The 24,600-nt window shown below is 46.9% G+C and overlaps 1 protein-coding gene across 1 annotated transcript; it reads right to left on the bottom strand.

Moving 5' to 3' along the window:
• Window positions 1-20,214: 20,214 nt before the first annotated feature.
• Window positions 20,215-24,345, bottom strand: ACTG1 (actin gamma 1). The gene is made up of 6 exons (XM_054975672.1): window positions 24,261-24,345; window positions 22,602-22,733; window positions 22,258-22,497; window positions 21,556-21,994; window positions 21,254-21,435; window positions 20,215-21,147 (listed from the first exon to the last, which is right to left on the bottom strand). Exons 2-6 carry the CDS (start codon window positions 22,722-22,724, stop codon window positions 21,004-21,006), a joined length of 1,128 nt encoding a protein of 375 aa, XP_054831647.1. The 5' UTR covers window positions 22,725-22,733; window positions 24,261-24,345; the 3' UTR covers window positions 20,215-21,003.
• Between the last annotated feature and the right edge of the window lie 255 nt (window positions 24,346-24,600).

The raw sequence follows: 24,600 nt of genomic DNA, 5'->3' as shown, positions 1-24,600 counted from the left end.
TTTAGATGGATGCATTTCCCTAAACACACAATAATCCTGTTATCACATTCACCCTATCGCATTTGCCTTGGCTATCATTTCCCCTCACCCTTTCTATGGATGCTTATGGGGGAGTGGCGCTTCCAATGGTGTACGTTGCCAGCTGAGAACCAGGGCCTGGTAGCTAAGCAAAGCTGCAGGCGGCATTCAATTATTTTTAAGGATAAAGTGATTCTGCTAGTCTATGCGAGAGAGAGGTTATTCGTTTCTTTACCAATTTTGATTTTTAAAAAAATTAAGCATCACACAAGTCTGGCAATATTTCTGGCTTTAGCAGAAATGTGCAGCTGCCAAACCCATGTTCAGGCCTGGAAGAGGCTGAACCCTAAGGATGCATCAATATAAGGTATCCATCACTGACTGTGTGTCACATAGGTAGGAATGGATGTGCTCGCATAAGCCCCTCTCAAGCTTGCCGTAAACAAGTAACATAATGCTCCGCAGGTCTTTACCCCTCCATGCAATGTATCATACATCTATGACTAGCTTGCTGCCCCTTCCTCTGTATCAATCCATCATTTCATCATCTCTCTAGACTGAGGGTTTTCAAAAGTTTTAACTCTCAGTGAACCTCCTTAGGCGAAGGGGGAGGGAGTCCTGTTCTAACTCATCAATTAAAAACTGAAACAAAAGACAGAGAGAGCGTCTTTTGGTTTGGTTCCAAGGAAGAGTCACATAAAAGAGAGCAATATATGCCCAAATGGAATATATGATATTTAACAGATGGCATGGCCAGATCCAAAAGGGTCAAAGTCAAGTAGATGCCAGAACCATGGCCAATTAAGAGGCTTGCCAGTTTCAGAGACAAGCCTCGCCATCTTGCCTATTGCATGGCACACACAGTCCGGCTAGATTGGAGGCAGGATGCATTCTCTCAGACTTCGCGTAGGTCTTGCACCAACGGAATGAGCCCCAGAGTTCCTTCTAATGTCACAAAGAACACTGGGGCAATGCCTCAGACTAGTTCACATGCCCCAGCCCCTTCTGCCCTTCAGTGGGTGGGCCTCCATTTTCTCCCACACTCAGATAGCTAGGAAGCCTTCTTAGATCAAGGTCAACCAGCTCAGATGGCTACCTGTGTTGCCCCATTGCAAAAGGACAGGTAGAGCTGTTATCATCTATCCCATTCCAAACATACGGACAAAACTGACCCGGGGAAAGATCTAGTTGGAGCTTTTGCCTGCTGCAGCAGCCATTTCAATTTTTATTTATGTCATGGGAGATCCTTGTTTGGTGGGGCAAGGTGCCAGACCAATATTCCGTGAAGTGGGGTACTTGACTCTGAGGGGAGGGAGAGCATGGAACGGGAGAGGCCCAAAGCCAAGTGAAAGGGGAAGGACATTATGGTTACTGAGTTCTCCCACAGAGTCACACATCGAGTTGAACATGAAATGGATGAGAGCGGTAGGGTTCGCATGGAGACGAAGAGTACAAGGCCGTTGACTTTAACTCGGCAAGCAAAGATGGTACGTTTTCTTTCTGCTTGCAGAGGGAGCTGGGGATGCTCACAGGTAGCTTGGATCTCTGAAAAGAACCATAATAAAAAGAGATTGGGAGCATCTGCTCCAGAAAGACATGTTGGGTAACCAGATGCAAAGAAAGAGGGGGGCTTTTTTTAACCTTAATGAACAAACAAGAGGGAGGAGGATCATACGTATGGTGAGTGGGACCCTGAAAACATAAACACATTTCCTGTCTCATCTCTTGCTGCACCTCCTGAAAATGGGATGATCTTTAGGAACCATATGGAGTGGGGGTAAAGTAGGGATCTGCAGCAGGAGGGGAAATCAGGGGAAATCACCCCCACTGTTCCATGGCAGAACTGAAAACACAGTTAGGAGCCACCTTAATGTATTCATTCTTTCTCTTTAGCATTTATACCTTACTATAGATCTCCTAAGAGGCCTCTAGGCAGCTTGCAGCATATCAAAAACAGCAGCCATCTTTAAAATATACTGAATTTTAAAACATCCCAACTACTAACCCCACAAAAGCGTGCAAGAATAAAAATGTCTTTGTGACCTTCCTAAGAACCGTGCTTCTGAGCTTCCCTGGAAAGGGAGTCCCACAGTCACCACCACTGAGAAGGCCCTGTTCTTTGCAGATCAGAACACGATTCAAAGCAGGGACTGCTCTGAGAACCTCGGTGTGTATTGGCAGAAGGTTCACATCCAGAGGTGCAGGAGGGAGCAGCATTCTTGAGAAAATCAGCGCCCAGGCTGCCTAGACCTTGAAACTTGTTCTTTGAATTGCGCATGAAAAAAGACTGGAAGATAAAGGAGAAATCTTTCAGCAATCGTAGTATATGTTCCCATCAGCTCAAGCCCAATAATAAGCAGGTTCCTGAATTCTGGACTAATTAGAGTTTCTGAACAGACTTCAAAGGCCAGCCACGTACAGCGTGTTACAGTGGTTACACTACAACAATAGAGGCTTGACAAGGCTGACTCTAAGTGAAGAATGATCAAATTCACAGCTAATATATTGCTAATAAGGAGTAAATTTGCTCACAATGCATCAATTTGGTATCTTTGATTCAATCCTTTTTGGCTCCTATGACTTCACTTTTTGTTGTAATCTCTTCGGCGCCTGCCAAATTACCTTCCTCTGCTCAGCTCTTAAAGGAACAGGAAGGCTGTCCTCTTTTGCATCTGATCTAAAGTCAGGAAAAGAGTGCCCTGTCCTTTTAATAAAGATTTAATGTGCAGAAATGAGCAAGTGAAGATTTCATGGCATGGAGCTCAATAACATCATTGCAGAAGATCAAACTGAGTTGTAAAGGGATAGTTAGACCAGAAAAAGTTGGCAGCCCAGAATTCTAACCACATCTCTTCCTTACTCCAGGGTTGGGCAGACTTCATGCTTGAAAGACCCCTATTGGTATGCCAGAGCTCTGGATCCACTGGCCGGAGCCAACTGCACAATGGCCCCCCTTGGCTTGGCAGATTACCTGCCACACACATGCTTCGCCATCTGGGGTACCTGCCCATATTAAGTTCCCATGTGACCTATTACACATCAGAAATTCCAGCATCAAACCCTTCTGCTACACAAAGGCCTGGTTCAAGAAAGCCAAAGAACATGAACGTGAATGCTTGCTCACTGTTTGGGATCTTTTGGTTGGTCCTAATAAAGAGTATAATATGGAGAGTGTTCCGTTAAATATCATCTTTCAGCTGAAGAACACTGAGGTTGGAGATGTGCTTAACTGTTGATATTTGTATTTTTAACCGATGGTAATTTGTGCTAGCATTCTTAGCTGTGACTTTGTTAGAGAAGATAAGGTGCAAGGTGGCCAATGAAAGAGCAAGGGTTAAGCTGCTCTTAGCAAGGGGGTCAGTCCTTGCAGGGGTGAGAACTTGGCAAGAAGGACGGGGGAAACACTCAGCTTCTTCTGAGAACTACGTCTACGCCAGGGAGTGCAAGACAATGAGCGCTCCCTGTGGCTTTGTGTCAGGGGCTTTCAGAAGTCCGGGGTGTCTCAGCCAAGGAGCTACCGGAAGAGCACGCATGATCAACCTCTTGCTCAAACCTGCCTTTTAAACATGGAAGAGGCAGGCAGAGTTTACACACGTGGTCTTTCTGACTTCTGCAAATGTGCAAATCTCAGATCATTAAGGAGGGAGAAAACCTGAGTTTCAAATCAACATTTCGGACAAGGGATAATGCAGAGTTCGAAATAGTAAAGAGTCCATTGGCACCTTTAAGACTAACCAACTTTATTGTAGCATAAGCTTTAGAGAACCACAGCGCTCTTCGTCAGATGCAGAGTTCGAGAGTTTCTGTTTATTGGATCCACCAGTAATTTCTGTGGGTGGATTCCCATTAGCTGGCTCCATGTTAGTGACACGGCAGAGTAAAGTCTGCCTGATCCACGAGTTGTGTAACTTCAGTTTTTCTCCCCAAGGCAATATACAATAAAAACACAATCATGCTGAGATGCACTGGGAAAGAAGCAAGATGATGGGAATTTTTGGAGGGGTTTTGCAAAAATCTTAAGCATTCTAAGGAACCATGGTTGCTGTCTGAGCTGATAGCCTCTGATTCCAGATGATAGCCTCTGATTCCAGATGTGTGCATAATTATTCAGTTGTGGGTAAATGGCACATAGCAGGTGAGAAAGAGTCCCTCTCTACCATTCTATCACATATTCTAGGGCTTACCAATTACATTAAAACAATTCACATACCTCATAGTGTATGTTCATGATCGTCATAACAAAACAGAAGGGGACTGAATGAATGAATTTATTGTATATGGCCATAGGCCTTCATAATCCAAAACCATTAAAAGCAAAAAAAAATGCAATACAGATATAATTACATACACATAAATAAAAATTATTATAAAATGCATTTTACCTAAAATGTAAAAGTTAACAACATTAAGACCAAATAATTTCTAGCAGCTTATAAGACAATCTATATCAGATGTTTACTTTCCTGGTTGCCACATTTGCCCTTTATTTTCCTAGCGGCCAGGGCATAGAGGGCCATCCTGTTTGAAATAAAAGGGTCTGTATCTGAAAGTATAAAATTTAGTTTATCAAAATCAGACAGAAGATGGAAACCAGATAAAATATCCATGAGAAATTTTCCCCTTGGTTCCTGGTATAGGGGACAGTGTAAAACATAGTGTGATAAATCTTCAGTTGAGGTTCCACAGATACATATACACTGATCGATGGGGTTTTTTTTGGAATTGTCCAAGTAGCATCTCAGTTGGCATAGACTGGAAGCGTAATGACGTAAAAGCTACCCTGAGCTTATAGACTGTGATGTCAGTCAGATAACGCACTCTAGTATGGTCTTTTTTTTAAGGTTTTATACCGTGGAGCAAATTTTGTTTTACTGATTAAAAATTCATCAGTTAGGGCATCCTCTTTGTAACAGAAGTGGACTAAGTCCAAGGAGACTCTGAACCCATCCTTTATCACCAATAATAATCTTAATCAAATACTGAAATAGTAATAGCAATTATACACACAATGTAATGCTTTTATCATGGAGGTATTCAATTATAAACCACTATTCCACAATTATCTTAGAGTAGAACCAATGCTTCACACAAATAACCAGTTACATAGAAAAGTCCAGAGTGATCCACCAATCACCTTTTTGTACTTTGCAGGCAACAAACCATTTTTGGGCAAGAGATCCCAACCGACGGGAGGTAAAGTTCCTGGAGGGTTGGCAACAGGTGTGCCAGCATTCAAGACCTCCCGTTTCGCAATGCTTCTTCACCAGCCTCTTTTGAGTGCAAGTAATAAATTCATAATAAACATCAATCAATTTCAAAGCATTGGAGTCAATTTCATGCAGCTGCCATACAGAAAAGTGAAAGAATCAATGTGAACGCCACGCCACAGGGCCTTATTCTACGTCCCATAGATATCCTTTGCTTCCTCTAAGAGGAAGATAATGATTCAGAACAGCCACATGGGGGCACTATTCTCAAGTACTCCTAGGAGACCAATTCTGCCAGAATATTCTAGCACCAGATGGCAGAACTCTATTTATCTGGGCCAAAAATAGCCACAGTTTTAACAATGTGCCTACCTGTCTCTTTTTGTGCAAAGCACCCAGGCTTCACAATAAAAAACATAGTAAAGATAGATCAAGATGGGTAGCCATATTAGTCTGTCTGTAGCAGTAGAAAAGAGCAAGAGTGCAGTCAGTGTGAAAACAGGGTTAACATACCTGTAACTTATGTTCATCGAGTTCTTCTGTGCTGACACACATGGGGACTGCGCAGGCGCAGGCCAGCCGCCGGAGAATTTTCTAGAGCTTCCATGGCTCCGAAGGGGCCGTTTGTCGCGCGCCTCAGCGACCGTTTTCCCGCCCAAACGGTCACGTGATCCTCCAGCGACCAACGGCCCCTTCCCTCAGTTCTCCCTTGCCGCCGCTTGACCAACACACTTCAGCCGTAACACCTTAAAAACACCAATATCCGTTACAGCCATCACAGTATTGTGCATTGGAGTTCACAGCGGGGTAGGAGGGAGGGTTGTGTGTCAGCACAGAAGAACTCGATGAACATAAGTTACAGGTATGTTAACCCTGTTTTCATCTTCGTTCTTCTGTGCCTCCACACATGGGAGTGTACCAAGCTTCACACAACAAGGAAGGCGGGGGTGAAGTCCAACACAATTTTATTAAGCAAACAAGATCAACAATAAATAGATATGCATATATACATCTATGTAAAAATACTGTGTAAGGACACATAAATATTCAATATTTACATATATACACACCCCCAGGTACATATATACACACTTTCACTCAAGGGTACCCAACAGGTACGCCAAGAAAGTCATTCCAAAACTCCCTCAGGAAAAAAGGGAGTGTAAGACAGCCTTGGCCACAGATACATCCTGCTCCGCATTGACATCAACGGCGTAATGCCTGACAAAGGTGTCTGCAGAGGACCATGTGGCTGCTTTACAAATGTTAACCAGGGGCACCCCCCTGAGGAGTGCCGAAGAGGATGCTTGGGACCGCGTGGAGTGGGCTCTGACATGAAGCGGGCAAGCCACCCCTGCTAGGGAATAGGCCTTGCTAATGGCCGTCACAATCCACCTAGACAGGGTCTGTGAGGAAGCCCTGTTACCCTTGTCCTTGGCCCCAAAACATACAAACAGGTGAGGACTGGAGCGGAATCCCTTCGTCCTATCCAGGTAATAGGCTAGGGCCCTCTTCAAGTCTAGGGTATGGAGGGCCTTTTCCCCCTTAGAGGAGGGTTGAGGAAAGAATGCAGGCAGTGAGATATCCTGCGAGAGGTGGAAGGCGGACACCACCTTAGGCAGGAACCCAAGGCAGGGACGCAGGACCACCTTGTTGGGGTGAAACACAAGAAAGGGAGGGTCAGACCTCAGTGCAGACAGCTCACTGACCCTTCTGGCCGATGTGACGGCCACCAAGAATGCTACCTTATAGGATAGCATATCCAAGGGGCATGTAGCCATCGGTTCAAATGGAGGCAACATGAGACGTGAGAGCACCAAGGACAGCGACCACTGAGGCACCGGCGCTGACACAGGTGGGTAAAGATTGTACATGCCCTTAAGGAACTGGCGGGATTGTGGGTGAGAAAACACCGTAGCACCCTCAACTCGGGTGTGAGCAGCTGATATCGCTGCCAGGTGGACCTTGAGGGAGGAAGCCTTCAAGCCCAGGCCACGCAAGTGGCACAAATACTCGAACACAACCCCCAAGGGACTGTTGTCAGGCACCACTCCTCTGGCAAGTGCCCAGAGCTCAAACCTGCGCCACTTGGCCGCATAAGCGCGCCTAGTGGATGGCCGACGAGCATTCAGGAGGACCCTCTGTACCTCGTCAGTAAAGCCTATCGGGGAGGAACGATCCGCCAAGCCGTTAGATGCAGCTTCCTGGGATCGTGGTGGACTAGGCTCCCGTTCAGGAGAAGGTCTTGCCGAGGGGGCAGACTCACATACGTCCGTTGGGACATCCGCAGGAGCTTCGGGAACCAAACCTGCCGTGGCCAGAAGGGGGCCACTAGGATGCAGTCCGTCCCGTCCTCCTCTATCTTGCACAGGACCCTGGGAATCAAGGGGAACGGAGGAAACATGTAGTGCAAGCCCTGCGTCCACGTAAACTGGAAGGCATCCCCAATAGAGAGGGGGTCGCTCCCTGCCCTGGAACAGAACGTGTGGGCCTTGGTGGTCGCCGCAGTGGCGAACACATCTATCACTGGATGACCCCACATCTGGAAGATCGGCCTAACGCACTCTACGTTCAGTTCCCACTCGTGTTCCAGTAAAGGGACCCTGCTGAGGGCATCTGCCCGGGCATTGTCCGACCCAGCCACGTGTATAGCACGGAGCGACACGCCGTTCTTGATAGCCCACTGCCAAGTGAGTGTGGCTTCCCGGCACAGGGCCATGGACACTGTGCCCCCCTGCTGATTCACGTAGTACATGGCAGTCGTGTTGTCCGTCTGCACCAAGACATGACGATTTCTCAGCAGTGCTGTAAGAGACACAAGTGCGAAACGAATGGCCCTTAGTTCAAGCACATTGATATGGAGGGTCTTTTCCCTGTCAGACCAGACATCTTGCACCGACACATCACCACAGTAAGCCCCCCATCCCAACAGAGAGGCATCAGTGGTAACCGTGATGTCATGGTGTTGATACCCGAAAGGGGTCCCTCTAAACAAGTTGTCGTCAGACAGCCACCAGTCCAAGGAGGAGAGGATGACCCTCGGGATAGAGAATTTGAGGGACGGAGGGTGCAGTAGAGCATCATACCTCCGCACAAACCAGTTCTGTAGAGGGCGCATACGCAGCCTAGCGAAAGGCACCACAGAGGTGGCCGCTGCCATATGCCCTAGTAAGCACTGGATAGTGCGCACAGACTGGAACCGGTTCCTTTTAAACACGGCCACTAGACCCTTTAGGGACCGAGCCCTCTCCAAGGGGAGCAGGGCCTTACCCTCCACAGAGTCTAACAGTGCACCAATGTAGGACACCTTGCAGTTGGGCACCAGTTTGGATTTCTCCAAGTTCACCAGGAGCCCCAGGCGTTGGCAAGTGCTAAGTACCAAGCCAATGTCCTGCACCAGCCTAGACTCTGATTCAGCCACGATGAGCCAGTCATCGAGGTACGGAAAGATGGTACAGCCTTCTTCCCGTAGGAAGGAAACCACAGGGGCCACACATTTAGTGAACACTCGTGGGGCAGTGGACAGGCCAAAGGGGAGCACCTTATACCGGAAAACCCGTTGCCGGTAAACAAAGCTCAGGTACTTCCTGTGCTCCTTCCGTATGCCCACGTGAAAGTATGCGTCTTTTAAGTCAAGAACCGCAAACCAATCCCCCTGTTTCAGCAAGGCGATCACAGCCGCCAACGTTACCATTTTGAATTTGGTCACCTTGAGGAAGGCATTAAGGCCCCTCAGATCCAAGATGGGACGTAAGCCCCCATCCTTCTTAGGGACCAGGAAGAACCTAGAGAAGAATCCCTTTACAGAGTCCTCATAGGGCAATTCTTCCACAGCACCTTTGGCCAAGAGCGACACGATCTCCGCATCCAGCTCGGCCATAGTGTTATTGACAGCTGTCAGGGGTGAACTGCATCTAGGCAGCTCAACGAACTCCAGCCCGTATCCCAGTTCAACAATAGTTAAGACCCATGAGTCAGATGTTATTGACTCCCACTCAGAGAGGAGTGGACTAAGTCTGTCCGAAAAGTTCGGGGATACGGCTGGCGTGACCCGTCAGTACTGCCTCCCGGTGCCCTGCTGATCCTTCTGCTGGGCCGGTTGTTGTGCCGGACGAGGCTTGAAGGGCCGACGCCTCCTCTGCTGTTGTGCGGGAGGGTAAGGCCGCTGTTGGTAGGCAGGATACTGCTGGTAGCCTGGCCGCTGTTGATGGTATCTGCCCTGGTAATGGTAAGGACCAGATCGGGGAGCGTACCGTGACCTGGAGGAGGGCTTGTCCGCTGGAGCCAGGCCCAAAGACCGCGCCGTCTGCCGGTCCTCTTTCTTTTTCTTCAGGGTCTCGTCGGTCGCTTTGGAAAAGAGCGATTCCCCCTCAAATGGCATGCTCTCCACTCTGGAACGCACCTCTTGGGACAGGGCCGTAGACCGCAACCAGGAGTGGCGCCTGAGGACCACCGCCGAAGCCATTCCTCTAGCAGCAGTGTCAGCAGCGTGGCTTCCAGCGTTCATCTGCTGCTTAGACAGCCTCACAGCCTCTGTCTGCAGCAGGGACACCACAGCCTTCTGCTCAGGAGGGAGGTCTCGCGTATAGGATGCCAACTTCTCCCAGAGGTACAGCTGGTACCCTGCCATGATGGTCTGATAGTTGGCAATCCTCAGACCTAGGGAAGAAACAATGTATTGGCGCCTGCCCATGGCATCCAGTTTCTTGCCCTCCTTATCGGCAGGTACCGAGGAGTGACCCGATCGCCTGGGGTTGAACTCCTCTGTGACCAAGGAGGAAGGTGGAGGGTGTTTCACCAGCGCCGGCCAGGTACCCTGCTTGATCTTGTAGAGCTGCTCAATCCTCTTGGATGTTGGAGGTTGATCGCAGGGCACCTGCCACACCTTCTCCACGATTTCCTCAAGACCCTCGAGCATGGGGAAGCCAACATATGCCGGGTTGTCTCCATAAATGCGCTTGAGGAGCTTGTCCTTGGTCTGGGGAACCGCCGAGGAGATGTCCATCTCGAGAGCCTTGGCCATCCTCGCCATCTGGTCGGCGTAGATGCGGAGGTCCTCGAATGGCGAGTCCGCAGATGGTACAAGCTCTTCAGCTGGCGATGGTTCGGACCAGGACTCCGACTGGTAGCCGCCAAAGCTCTCCACATCCTCCTCATCGGAACCGAGCTGGGATTCCGGAACCTGGTGCGGAGGGGGAGCCCACGTCGACCTCGATGTCGAAGGCCTCGGTTCCGACACGGAGAACCCTGCAGGTGCCCCTTCCCACTGGCAATGGTATGGCGAGGGGAGGTAGGAGGCCTGTCGATGTCGGGACGCAGTGGACCGGACCGATCGGACACTGTCCCCAGAGCGACGTCGCTCACGACCGGCAGCTGGTGGAGACGGACGGGCAGGCGACGGACGGCTCCGACGAGGAGACGGGCTCGGTTCCAGCCTCGGCGACCGAAGAGCAGGCGATGTTCGGATCCGACGGCGCGGGCTCGGCTCCGGTCCCGAAGAGAATTCTGCGGGCACCGTCTCGAAGGCCATCGGATCCGGCACCGGCACGGAGATGTCCTCTGGCTCCGGGGAATCCAGATGAGGGGAAGGCGTGTGAGGAAGCACGATGACCTCTTCCTGGGGAGCGGGATGCGGCGACCGGTGATGTTTGGTCTTCTTCTTCTTCTTCGCCGGTTCCGAAGAAGACCTCGGAACCGACGCGCTCCTCGCCTTCGAAGGGGACCTCGGCCTCGATCTCTTAGATTTTACCGGAATCGACCCGGTCGTCGGTTCCGATCGGGGACTCGGTAGACGGATCCTCGGTTCCGATGTCGGTCTCGGATCCGACCTGGTGGAAGATGCGCTACGGGGCGGCCGCACCGGTCCCTGCGCTGGAGAGGCCGCTCTCGACGCCGAGGCACTCGGGGGACGCGGTTTCGACCCCGACCTCGCGGAGGCCACTGAGCCAGCTCCGGAATGCCGTTCGGCAGAGGGGCTAGGGCCGGCCTTGGAGGAGGGCAACGGGGCGCCTCCGGACATGACCTTCTGCCACAGGGAGGAGTTAAGACGGGCCTTGCGCTCCTGTCGGGCCTTGCTGGTGAAGCCCTGGCAAATCTTACAGGCCGTTACATTATGGGTCTCCCCCAAACAGAACAGGCACAGTTCATGGCCATCGGTCTTGGCCATTTTAGTGTGGCATTGGAGGCAATGCTTGAAGAGAGCCTTTGAGGCCATCTTCAGGGGCACGCAAAAGGAAGGTCAACAAACAGTCCGAGTCAAATTACCGAGTCCACAACAAAGTCCAAACGAGATCCGAAGAATAGTCGAGGTCACGAAGTCCGAAGTCAAAAGCCAAGCAATCAGTCAGAATAAAGCACGAAGCACAAAAGCACAGAGCAACGAAGCTCACGTTCTCTCCAAGCGGCGGCAAGAAGAGAACTGAGGGAAGGGGCCGTTGGTCGCTGGAGGATCACGTGACCGTTTGGGCGGGAAAACGGTCGCTGAGGCGCGCGACAAACGGCCCCTTCGGAGCCATGGAAGCTCTAGAAAATTCTCCGGCGGCTGGCCTGCGCCTGCGCAGTCCCCATGTGTGGAGGCACAGAAGAACGAAGATGAAGAAACGGTTGTGGCTCACAAAAGCTCATCCCACACCACAAATTGTGTTAGTCTTATAGGTGCAACAGGACTCTTGCTCTTTTCTATAGTATAGATATTTGTTGTGATGAAAAAACTGCACTTGATAGCTCATCTTTTGGGTCAAGGCAAACCCTTTCTGGACCTGGAGGATGCACATTAGGGTTGCCAGCTCCAGGACTGGAAATTCCTGGAGACTTGCGAGGTAGAGTCTGAGGGTTCAGGGGGGGACCTCAGCAGAGATATAATGCAACAGAATCTACCCTCCAAAGAAGCCATTTTCTCCAGGGGAGCTGATCTCTGGAGAGCAGTTGTCATTTCAGGAAAAATCCAGCCCCCATCTGGAGGTTGGCAACCGTATACAAAGGTGGGACACTATGTTAGAAGGCTTTAAAATAGAAGACTGGTGAGCACTTGACTTGCAAATACTCGTATGGGCATCGAGATTAAAACTCCATGATTCATTGTAGACTTGGTGTGACAAAAAGGAAGCTGTCATTTTGTCTAGCTGTCGGCTTTGGTTGTTTTTATACATTATGAGCATTGGCTGGGATCCAAAGAGCTGCTTTAGGATGTGAGAGTGTCCTATGGGGTTTTCTCCCACCCTTTTGAACAGGAGCTTCTACCAAGCAACGTCACAAACCTTTTGAAAGTCTCTTCCTTCTCAAAAGCAGTTTACCAGATTACACGGCAAGACAGTTTGAGAAGCGCAAGCCAAAATCACATGGAAATACTGGCCCGGTTGTCATTGATCCTGAGCGCACTTTGGAATCTAGATAACACTGAATATATTGATTTATAGAAGATGCCATTATTTCCTCTGCCTCTTTTAGATCTGTTCACCAGGAAATGGAGGGATAGGTGTCCTGCCTGCATATAAATTATCTGGTGCATATTATTTTAACTCACCCGTCCTCCAAGCAGGACAAGGTGGCATATATGGTTCTCCTTTCCCCATTTTATCTGTACAAGCAACACTGTAAAGAAGATTAGGGTGAGAGCAAGTGGCTCAAGTACACCCAGTCTCATGGAAAATGGGGATTTGGACCCTGGTTAGTCCCAGTGAGCCTGTTCTTATCAGATCTCAGAAGCTAAGCACGGTTGGCCTTGATTAGTAATTGAATGGGAGACCTCCAATGAAGACCGGGGCTGCAGACGCAGGCAATGGCAAACCACCTCTGTTAAGACTCTTGCCACCAGGGGGTCGCCATAAGTCAGCTATGACTTGAGGGCACCACCCACCCACCCACCCACCCACTGCAGTTCTAGACCAACACTCTACCTACTTCACCATGCTGGCCAGTCTTAACTATCTGACACATCCGTTTCCCACTATGAGTAAACATGTTAGAAAGCCAAGACCAGATGTGACTTCCCTCTGCACGCAGACATTATTAGCTATGCGCTGCATGCACTTATTTCTATACAAAAGCCCCTACCATGCAGGACTTCTGTAACATGCAAAGGAGCCCTTATGTTTGCTATACTACTGTGTACTCCTGTGTCATTGTTTTGAAGAGCAGGGGGATCTTTCAGGCGGTTCTCATAAATGGGAATCAAACCCAAAGGAGGAGTTTAAAAAGGATGGAAACTCGAGTCAGATTCTCAGGCTCATACATTTCTGTGTCAGCCAGAGATGGATTATATTATGAAATGAGAAGGCAGGAAGAGATTCCGGCAGATGCAGCCATCAAGATTTATTTATTTACAGTTTGACTTCCTCACTGAGACGCAAGATGGAGTATTCAATCAAGGTGTAATTTAATATGTTCGATAACAGGGGCATTCAATAAACAATACAATAGGGTCTAGATTACAGCTGTCAATTTTGCCCATTTGGAGGGTGGCACCTGCAGACGGGTCTGTTCAGAAGGTGCAGAACATTGGGAATGAGACAGTCTTGTAGAAGGCTTGTTGGGTAACCTTGGGCACATCACACATTCTTAACCTAACCTACCTCACAAGGTTGTTGTGAAGGCATAAAATGGAGGAGAGTGATGTACACGGCTTTGGTCCCCACTGGGGAGAACGGCAGGGTATACATGAAGTAACATAAAACATTTTTAAGACTTCAAATATGGACCGTTCTAATTTTGATTTTGAAACATGACTTTCGAAAACGAACATTTTGCAAGAGCATTCCAATCAGCAGCCTCTTGCTCAAAGTCTTTTTCTCCCCCGAGTAGAAATAAAATGCATAGCATGAACATAACAATACTTTCATCAGTTTTCTACATACAAGTACGCAGAGGTCATTTCGTAGAAAAAGAGCTGGAAGAACTCATTAGCATATGCCATGCCCCTTGCCATCACCAGAAGTGTGTCATTAGCATAACTGATTTGCATATGCCACACCCCCTGACATCACCTATCCTGGCTGTTTTGGACCCAATCCTGGCCATTCAGGGCTGAAATTGGGCCCAAAATGGCAAAAGGGGGCTGAAAATGGCCGAAAAGGGGCCTAAAATGGTTAGGATCAGGCCACTACTGAGCGGGAGAGTGATCCACCAGCTGTCAGAAGCCCGATCTGGGCTGTTTCGGCCCCAATCCAGGCTGAAACAGGCCCCAAATGACCAAGAGTCAGGTGGGTGGGGCCACCTGACATGTGACCTCTTTGGGGAACTGCCGGAACTGCGTTCCAGCGCGTTCCCCTTCAAAATGAGCCCAGCAAGTATGTTTCAATAAGAATGCAGGAAAACTTTGTAATGAGGTCCAATTCTGGCGCAATGAGGGGAACTCCCAACGCTGTAGTTTCGTTGTCCATATTTATTACAAGTTCCCTTAGGCAGCAGAAGGAAGCACTGAAATGAAAGGCTAAGAAGTTGCTTTTGCTGCTCTTCCTAACCTCTCAAAATTATGGACAACTTTGAGTAAGTTATTAGTGGGGGGGGGGCAAAGGGGAAGCATTTGCCTGGATATGCATGCTGTATCCAAGCCTTCAGGCAATATAGGTGGGCCATAGAGGAATACGCTGACCACCAGAATGCTGTCCTGATAGCACTTCAGGAAAGATTGGAAGGGAAGATCCTTGTATCCAAGTGCAAAAGTGTTAGAACTGGGAACAAACAGCCACGGGGAGAGGATTTATTAGCCTGGCTCCACTGATGCTTAGCACATGACATCTGGCTGCCAAATCCCTTTGGACCAGGGGCCTTTTATCCCCAGACAAAGAAGTCCAGGGGTGTGGAATGCAGGCAGCGAGGGGGGTGATATGGGAAAAGCCTTGAATCAAGGGGAGGGGGGCACACGGTATTAGCAGCCAGCAATGCAATCCTCGGCTAATCGCATTACTCAGCAGTTTACAGCACACAGCTTAGCATATTAACTTCCCCCATTGTGCCTTCAGTTCCCAATCACCGCTGCTAGGCCCTTCCCCCTTTCCTTTGACATTGGCTAATCAGGTGCGAGGGCCATAATGGACTACGCTAAGATGAGAAGCAGGCTGTCTGACGAATGAAGTGGACTGGGGTTTATTAAGAGACAGGACCGCACAGTCAGTAACTGCTAGGGTTACCAACTTTTAAACCCGTGACTCTAGCTGTCCCTTTAACATCCATTTGCTCTGCTGCAATTATCTAGTAATGTTATCCTTGAAAAGCTTCAACTACCCATTAAACCTCTATTAAAGGGACAGGACACACACACACCTCAGTCTATTGGCAACCTTAGTTACAACAGGTTGCATGGGTCAGTTTTTATTGGGCTTTTCTGAATAAAAGGACATGTTGCGTAAACAAGTTTTCTGGGTGTGCCTGGTTTATGTTATGAGTAAGCAGTTACTGAAATTCAAATGTTGGGTTTGGCATTGCTGGTACGCATCACTTCTTTTCCATTTCCAAGTTGGAAGAGGGCATTGCGTTTTCAGCCAGACACACAGAGAAGTAGCACGTTCATTTTAGACAGAGATTTGGGCAGCTGTATTGATCCACATTAAAAAGCAACAGCCTTAAGCCATATAATGTCCTCCATTGTGAATGACCGAAACATCACAGAACGGTGTGGCAAGCATCCGAGTTCCACAGAATTCTTCATCAGGCTGGTTGTGAAGTGGGGTTAGAGTTCAGGTCATGAGATTAAGGTCTCCTGTCTACATTCTGTGAAGAGACTGCAGATTTTATTGGATCAAGGGCCAAACTAAATGTGATTGCAGCCTCATTGCTGACACAACAGTAGCCATGTCTAGGTTGGCCCTAAGTGGAAGTGTCAAGTAAGTATCAAGAAAAAATGGCAGCCACCTCACGAAAATATAAAAACTGTAGTTGGATCAAATGTGCCTCTAGCGCCTCCAAACCATGTTTTTACTTACTGTTCCAAAGCGTGATTGTGCAAATCCCAAACACTCCAGAGATGATAAGCACACATGCCGATACCAGGGAAACAGCCAAACCTTTGGAAGCATCACCGTGCCTGGGGAAGTGAACTCTCTTGAAAACATGTACTGGAATAATTGTCATTAGTATTTGAAGTGGTGCTAGACCTGTTTTATTTAATTGATACAAGCTAACATAGTCTTCCGGAATTATTCTTTGGTCCCAGTTATTGTTGTAGAACTTTTGTTCCAATGGTAGTTTGTGTTTGTGGTTACCAATAAAAACACACACACACTTCAAAGTACGCTAAATTTAAAAAGTAGCTTATTTTTTACTTTTCAGTGTAGGATAAAGGGAGAGGCAATGATAATGCATAGAGCTGAGGTGCAAATTAGATATAAAGCAATTAAGAAAAATGTGAACATATAAAACAGGCTCATATGCTCCACCCATATCAGTAACACCTGCTTTGACTGGCAGAGGTCCTCCTCTGCCAGTACTTCCTGAGGCTCTGGCTTCAGTGAGTATTTAATAACCACCACCTCCCCACACCCTGGCACTGGAAGAGATGAGGCAGAATCCTCTAAGAGTTACGTAGTCTATTCGAGAATGAAAGAAAAATGGCCTAAAGGACATTATCATCCAGTGAGTCACGGCAGTCTCCATGTGACAAGCACTGGGAACTGAACAATTAAAATTCAGAATATGGATAAAGTAGGAGGCACTAAGGGATAGGTTATAATTCATTGCAGATGGCACTGGGTATGTCCTGCCAGATCTGCCCCCTCGGCACAATAACCCTTTAAAATGGTTTACTGGCTTGTACTTCTCATAGCTGGGACGAAATGGCTGGAAAAATGAGGAAAACTCAAAAGATACACAAGCATTGCAGAGGGAGGGAAAGGTCTTTTGTCACCAACCTAATCCCTATCTTCTCTTGTCCTTGCTGAGATTTCTCTGCATTGGATCCTATACTGTGTTTAGGGGGACAAGGAGCATAAGCAGTTTCCCATACATCCTTATACCATGGGAGTGTTGTGGGGCACGTCTTTTTTGGCTCCATCTAACATACAAGCCTCTGTATCTGTATTCAGCACATAGTATTATTAATATACTCTGTGGAGCTGCTCTAAGGGTTACTGGAATCACGTATGTGAAACACCTGACATGAACGAACTTTAAAAGATTATCGTGCACAAACAGGACAGGAAATCATGATGAAAAGGCCAAGATCCTTTCTCATGTCCTCCATGCTGGTTGCTCTCTTTACATTCGTTAGCTAACTGTTCTACATCACATCATTATATCCATCAGTTGTAAGTGGCTTTTCTTATTGATGTGCTCGAAAATAAAATCTAATCTCACTTTAGAAAAGTTTAAGTGTTCAGGAGACCTTTGATAAATGTCTAGAAAAGGACCAGTAGGTATTGCCGTGCACATACAGGCAAAACTTTTGCTGTACAGCCATTTCTTACCAACCCCCAACCCAAAGTCAAATGTTAAGGTGGGTGGTCACACAGTAAAGCTATGATACCTTAAGTTTCCTGCCTTGCAGTCATTCATTCTTCCCTCAAGTCTTTGCTGCCTGTTCTCCAGCTTAAAAGCATTACCAAAGCAAACCGTCAATTGGTCAAGGAGCCAAAGCCAAAGACTTCACAACACATCTAGTACCAGCAAAGGTGTGTCTTTCCTCTGGTTTGAGGACAGCATATGCATCTTGCTTTCAGTGCAGAATTAAAGCCCCCAACATGTAGGCTTTAACTGGATGGACGCTTGTATCCCATTCTCAGGAGCGTCTTAATACATTCCCTTTCTCTTGCAAAACTCAAGATGCCTCTGGAAGATGCTAGTAACTTACTGGTGGAAAGTGCTGTCAAATCAGAATACAGCCAGACTGAAATGACAAAAACTTTTATTCCCGAGTATTTGGGGGGGGGGGCTATTCATAGGGTAAGGATTTTACTAAGGTTAGAAATATTACATAACACCCTGTAACATACTAATAGGGGTGATTTGGTAGAGATCATCAGAGGTATTTGGAAGCAAGCGGCTACCCATTTCAGGCTCTTCAACAAAGGTAATATTTTGACATATTGGTCATCTCATCCACCGTGCCCCCCCCACCTTGAGAGAATCTTTAATCTACTGCACTGAAGCATATAACATAGCGGGGCACTACCGTCACTGGTTAATGGACAAGTAGAGCACAGCATTCCAAAATCCTAATATTACACGTTAGAGCCTGTCACCAAGAACTTATTCCCAAACTTGCTCCCATTTTATTCCAATATGCAATATTTATGGACGCTCGTTTTCAAATGGTCAAATACACTGACTCCCTGTGACTTAACGTAAGTGCTTACTTCTAAGAAAATTTTTGAACGGCCGATTTAACATATACGGGATTCAAAGCTGGCACCTGTACTGCCCCAAGGCTCTTGCAGATGCCCACCTCAGGATATTAACACAGCTTGATCTGACACCAGCTTCTACTCACCCAGAACATAAAAAGCTACTGGAGTGTGCTCACCACAGCAATGTAGGAAAGTAGGTTCTGTGCAGCTCTGCCAAGGTACTGGCACTATTGCTCAAAGTAGTATTTGCAGTAAACAACTACCTCTCCCCCCCCGCCCCAAAACCAGTTAGTCTTCATACCAATACTTTCAAGATAACTAGTAATATTGATCCCACAAAGAATTCTAAATGCAACAGCATAATGCTTTAGTTGGTCTTAAAAATATATGAAATATAATGAACAAGCTTTCTAGAGAACTCAAAGTTGCATGTTGAACTTAAAACACTCAGGTAGGAATTCCACTGTTAGGTTCACAAAACTAAAAGAAGCAACAAGCTCCAAAGCATAAACTGCATCAGTTAAGTGCTGGGGTACCACTATAAACATTTAAGCAATTTTTTTTATAAATTCAGCAATACCTCAAAATGCTGTAGCACCTCATACAGCCCTTCATCTTACTCAGTAAGACTGGTGCAGTAAAAAGGCTTGTATAAATAAAAGCCACAGAATTACAGCTCCAGTAATAACAGTATGGGTTGGCTATGTTTGCCTTTTGGCAATTAAAATAGCAGGATTGGTTTAGTGAAATAATTGGACACTGAAAAAAATTGTTTTCAAGCTACCCTACAACCCCATCCAGCATAAGCTTTTCCATGTCAGAGCTCATTTTCTCAGGTGCATAGAAGCAATTAGGGAAGGCCATGCTAAAACACTAGCATTCATATTTTGTCACAGGGCTAAATAGGCCAAAATAGGGCTATATAGCTAATCTTTGAACAAAATCTTTTTAAGATTATACAATGCTGATCATGGTCGTTGTCCAGAATAAGACATTTCAGGTTTTCTGCTGGTCAGTACAACCAACAATGAAATCTACTTGTATGCTTAAAGATGTATTTGCAGTCAGACCTGAAAAAGCCTACCACCAGTATTTCCAGAACTTGGTGCATACTTGCACAGGATTTTAAGTGGGAAAACCATCATGTTACTATTCATGGGTAGCTTCGATTCAAGCCTCATGTTTTTAGGTGTATCAGTTTCTGTACATTTCTAGTTTTATAGTAACCAGCATACCTTGCTCAGTGCTTTGTCCAACTACTGCAAACTTAATTATTGGGAGAGATCTGTCAATTGCAGCTAATTCATCCTTGCTACAAGATGGCAACAATAGATAATTGTGCTTTAAATCATTCTACGGCTATTCTATAAGTAGCAAAGAGGAGCAAGCAGCACAACACAAAAGGTAAAGCAATCTTGCAAAAAACTGTTTCACCCTATTTGAAAGCCACACCTCTCCATTCATGGCAAAACAAATACACTGAAGCACACGGCCTCACAATTGTGCCAAATTTGCTGGACTTCAAGTAAAGTCCAAGAGTTGTACACCTTTACAACTTTGAAAGGAACGATTTTGGGTATGATGGAATGGCCAGATAGCAGTTAACCAAACACAGAAATCACTTTATTGGGTGAGCGAACCCCTTTATGTATATGGCAGTTGTGAACATGCCAAGCATTATTTGGTTATTAGTCAAGCAATATCAGGCCCACTTCATTTACTGCAGCGCTTTTATTTTCCTTTCACAATGATGTGTTGGGCAGTACAATTCTCAACTTTAGGATGACTTACAAATTTTGGTTTTCTACTGTCATATGACAACATTAAGGCAACGTACAAAAATCTTACATAAATTAAACCTGATGATTTCAATTTACAGGTGTCAATGCAAACATTGGAGCAACTGAAGTTAGAGCGTTTTTGCCCCGTGGTTTCTTGCTAGAATACAAGTGGGCAAGGAAAGAAAAACAGGTTCATAAGGCTTGGATGAAATGTTTCCAACCCTGCTAGGAACAGTGGCAAGACAAAAACGGCCATCCTTTTCACAAAACTCTTGCCAGCCTCAACAATAGTGATCTGGAATTCTTAGCGCTTTGTGTAGTAGAAGTCTGGTCTTTTACTACCCTGTACAGATCTAGCCTCAAGCTCCATTGTTACACTGCTAATTAAACCAAGACCACTCTCCCTGGGTAGTGGGACACAAGTTAAACCTTTGTAAAGTATGAGTGCCACCTGTACCAAGTCTTAGGCCAGATGTATACAGGGTATGTTATACTTCTATGTACAAAGGGAACAATTAACTCGAGTACAGGGTCTTATCAGCAACATGTAGGCATCCTCACAGGATTATCGGAGACAGACTTCCCAATGACAATGTTTGAAGAGAAGGCTAATTCCAGTTTCATGAGGCTAGCATGAGGTGTATACATTTGCCCAGGCAAATTTATACTGGTGAAAAAAAAACTCATGCAGCAAATGCTGTGCATTTGCCAATAGTCCATTTAGAAGCATTTACGGTGGACAATAGATGGGCCAGATTCATCATATTCCTGCTTGCTGATCCACATCTGCTGGAAGGTAGACAGAGATGCAAGGATAGAGCCACCAATCCAGACAGAGTACTTGCGCTCAGGAGGAGCAATGATCTAAAAAAAAAAAAATGAAAATTTTAAAGTAAATAAAGGTCATCCCCTTCAAGGTATCAGGAGTATCAAAAATATCAGGAGTATCAAAAACAACTACCACCCTCACCTTTATTTTCATTGTACTAGGAGCCAAAGCTGTGATCTCCTTTTGCATTCTGTCTGCAATTCCAGGATACATGGTGGTACCACCAGACAATACTGTGTTGGCATACAGGTCCTTCCTGATATCTACATCGCACTTCATGATAGAGTTAAAAGTGGTCTCATGAATGCCACAGGATTCCATTCCTAAAAAGAAAACAATTCTAATAAATGGGTTGCATAGTGCATTGCTTCCAACAAACACATCTTTTCTATTTACTGTATATGCTCATATGTAAGAATGAATTAGCGCCATTAAATTCTCACCCAGGAAAGATGGCTGGAACAGGGCCTCTGGACACCTGAATCTTTCATTTCCAATGGTGATCACCTGACCATCAGGCAACTCATAGCTCTTCTCCAGGGAGGAGGAGGAAGCAGCTGTAGCCATTTCCTGCTCGAAGTCCAAGGCAACATAGCACAACTTCTCCTTTATGTCTCGTACAATTTCCCTTTCAGCTGTGGTGGTGAAGCTGTAGCCTCTTTCTGTCAGAATCTTCATGAGGTAGTCTGTGAGATCACGGCCAGCCAAATCCAGTCGAAGAATGGCATGAGGAAGGGCATAACCCTCATAGATGGGCACAGTGTGTGTGACACCATCTCCGGAGTCCATTACAATACCAGTGGTACGGCCAGAGGCATACAAGGACAACACAGCTTGGATAGCCACATACATGGCTGGAGTGTTGAATGTCTCAAACATAATCTAAAAAGGAAAAAAGTATGCTTTTTAAAAAAGGTGATCACATCTACTCTTAACACACAACATGCATACATGCAAGATATTTTGATGTGGGGAAGTCAAAGAAAAACAGGCAGAAAAACAGAAACCTGAGACTTCAAGGAAGGAAATGCCAGGAGAGGACAGAACCCTGAAAACAATGAGAAAAAAGAATTTGTAACTTAAAAAGAAAAAATGGGTGTGAAATGGGTGAAAGCAGTAAGTACAACAGACACACTATAATGTACCTGTGTCATCTTCTCTCTGTTAGCCTTGGGATTCAGGGGAGCTTCTGTGAGCAGCACAGGGTGTTCTTCAGGAGCAACACGAAGCTCATTGTAGAAGGTGTGATGCCAGATTTTTTCCATGTCATCCCAGTTGGTAACAATGCCATGCTCAATAGGGTACTTCAGAGTCAAGATACCTCTCTTGCTTTGAGCCTCATCCCCCACATAGCTATCTTTCTGGCCCATGCCAACCATAACACCCTAGAAGAGAAAGGTAAAGGTGTTTACTTTTAGCTTATTACAAGGAAGGATAATACAAAGTATCAAATATTAGCTATTCAGCATACAGTTATTTTGCTACTAACCTGGTGGCGGGGGCGCCCAACAATTGAGGGGAACACAGCTCGAGGAGCATCATCTCCAGCAAATCCTGCTTTGCACATACCAGAGCCATTGTCAATGACAAGCGCTGCAATTTCTTCTTCCATTTTGCAGATCTATTTAAAAAAATAGCTTTCATTAAGTAACATTCCTATGCAACTATTTTAATACTAAAAGCTGGCTTCTTGTCAAAGGAATACAACCTTAACACTGTTCCACCTCAAAAGAGAGTACAACTTTTGGCCACTAGGGGCTGCTGTGGCATTCTACCATCCCAAATCTAGGGGCCCCACCCTCTTGGCAACATTTTAGCCATACTGCTTTCCCCACCTCAACGTTCATCATGCTTGGCTGCCCAGCAGAGATCGTTAGCACCCCCCCCAGCCTCAAGCTTGCTAGCCAACTCTCAAACAATAGAAACCACCAATTCTCCCACACTGCACCAACTTGTACCTACTATAACTTCGGTGCTGTGCTGAAAAACTGTGGTAGACCATTATTGTCAACCCCCCAATGCTTTCGGCCCTGAATCAGAATTCAGCACATCATTCAAACACATTACATAGTGTGACCTTAATCACTTGATAACCAGCAGACTACGAGTCTAGTGGCACCTCAGAAACCAACAAGTCTTCCAGGGTATAAAGCTCCCAGACAGCTTTGACTCAAAAATGCATAAATCCTAAACCTCTTGTTGGTCTTTTTAAGTGCCACTGGACTCTGATCCTGCTGTTCAACTACCGACCAACAGGGCTACCTACCCACCTGAAACAGGCTTAATGCCTCATATCCAATAACCACCAGGAACACCCCCCGACCCGTCAGCGTCAAAAAAAAACCCCAATGAAATAGCTTCTGGAACACTAAATGACACCCCACGCCTGAAGATTGCCTAAACTTGTTCCACCAACAACGATCAATCCACCCCCATCATGGATGCCATCTAGAACAAGCCGCCCAAGGTCTAGGGTTGCCAGCCTCCAGGTGGTACCTGGAGACCTCCTGGAATTACACCTGGTCTCCAGGCAACAGAAATCCGCTCCCTTGGAGAAAATGGCTGCTTTGAAGGGTAACTCTGTGGCATTATACCCACCTGAAGCCCCTCCCCATCCCAAACCCTGCCCTCACCAGGCTTCCCCCACCCACATCTCCGGGAATTTCCCACCCTAGACCTACGAATCCTTCCCCCCCCGGCTGCCCATCCATGAAAAAACGACCCCCCCCCACGCTTCTTCATATCAAGGAGAAAATTCCGCTTTCCCGCCCCATTACGTCAGCCACCGAGGCCAGCCAATCGCTTCCCAGATGCCCATATAGGGCAGCGGCCCCACCCCCTCCCACTCCCCCCATTCAAAGAGCCGTTACGAGCGCGCGGAGGGCTACGCGGGACGGGCATGCGCCAACGAAGCGGGCAGGGAATATTCGCCACACGTTGAAGGAGGGAAACATTTAAGAGCAAAGATAAAAATTAAAAAAGGGAGGTCATGCTTTAAAGGGGGCCGAAGGAAAAAATTTAAATTATTTTAAAATATTTTCCTGAGGGGAAAAGTTACTCCAAAAAATTCAACTTCCCTCTTCTCCGTAGGGGAAGGGAAGGCTACAAGGCCCGTCAAAAGAAATATGCAAACGGTCGTCGAGCCTACCTGTGAGGTGGGAGCTTTTTGGGTGCTGAGAAGAAAGACAGATGCGACCCTGCTGGATCCGCTGCCGCCGGCTGAGTGAGACCGTTCGCCTGGCAGCCCCGCCCCTTTTATACACAGGGGGAGCTGGCCCCCGCCTCGCCGGCCGAGAACATCGCCATATATGGAGATCTTTCAGAAACACGATCTCCCATTGGCTGGCGCGGGCCGGGCCACGTGGAGCAGACGAAAGAAGTTTGGCACCGCCTCTCGCCCGAACCCCGGAATCTGCATGAGGAGTTGGGGGGGAGGGGGAAGGGAGAGGCGGCCTGTCGATGCCCACCGGGGTCTGGCGGGGGTCCCT

Source organism: Eublepharis macularius, chromosome 4, assembly GCF_028583425.1.
Source record: "Eublepharis macularius isolate TG4126 chromosome 4, MPM_Emac_v1.0, whole genome shotgun sequence".
Classification (NCBI taxonomy): Eukaryota; Metazoa; Chordata; class Lepidosauria; order Squamata; family Eublepharidae; genus Eublepharis; species Eublepharis macularius.
Note: the sequence above shows the minus strand (reverse complement) of the source record. Positions and strands in the feature narration are given on the sequence as shown.

Coding starts and splice junctions, on each gene's coding strand:
- ACTG1 (XM_054975672.1), bottom strand. CDS start 22,724: ATGGAAGAAGAAATTGCAGCGCTTGTCATTGACAATGGCTCTGGTATG. Junction 21,995..22,257: donor ACAGAGAGAAGATGACACAG/GTACATTATAGT, acceptor TTTCCTTTTTAG/ATTATGTTTGAGACATTCAA. Junction 21,436..21,555: donor GTTCCAGCCATCTTTCCTGG/GTGAGAATTTAA, acceptor TTTTCTTTTTAG/GAATGGAATCCTGTGGCATT.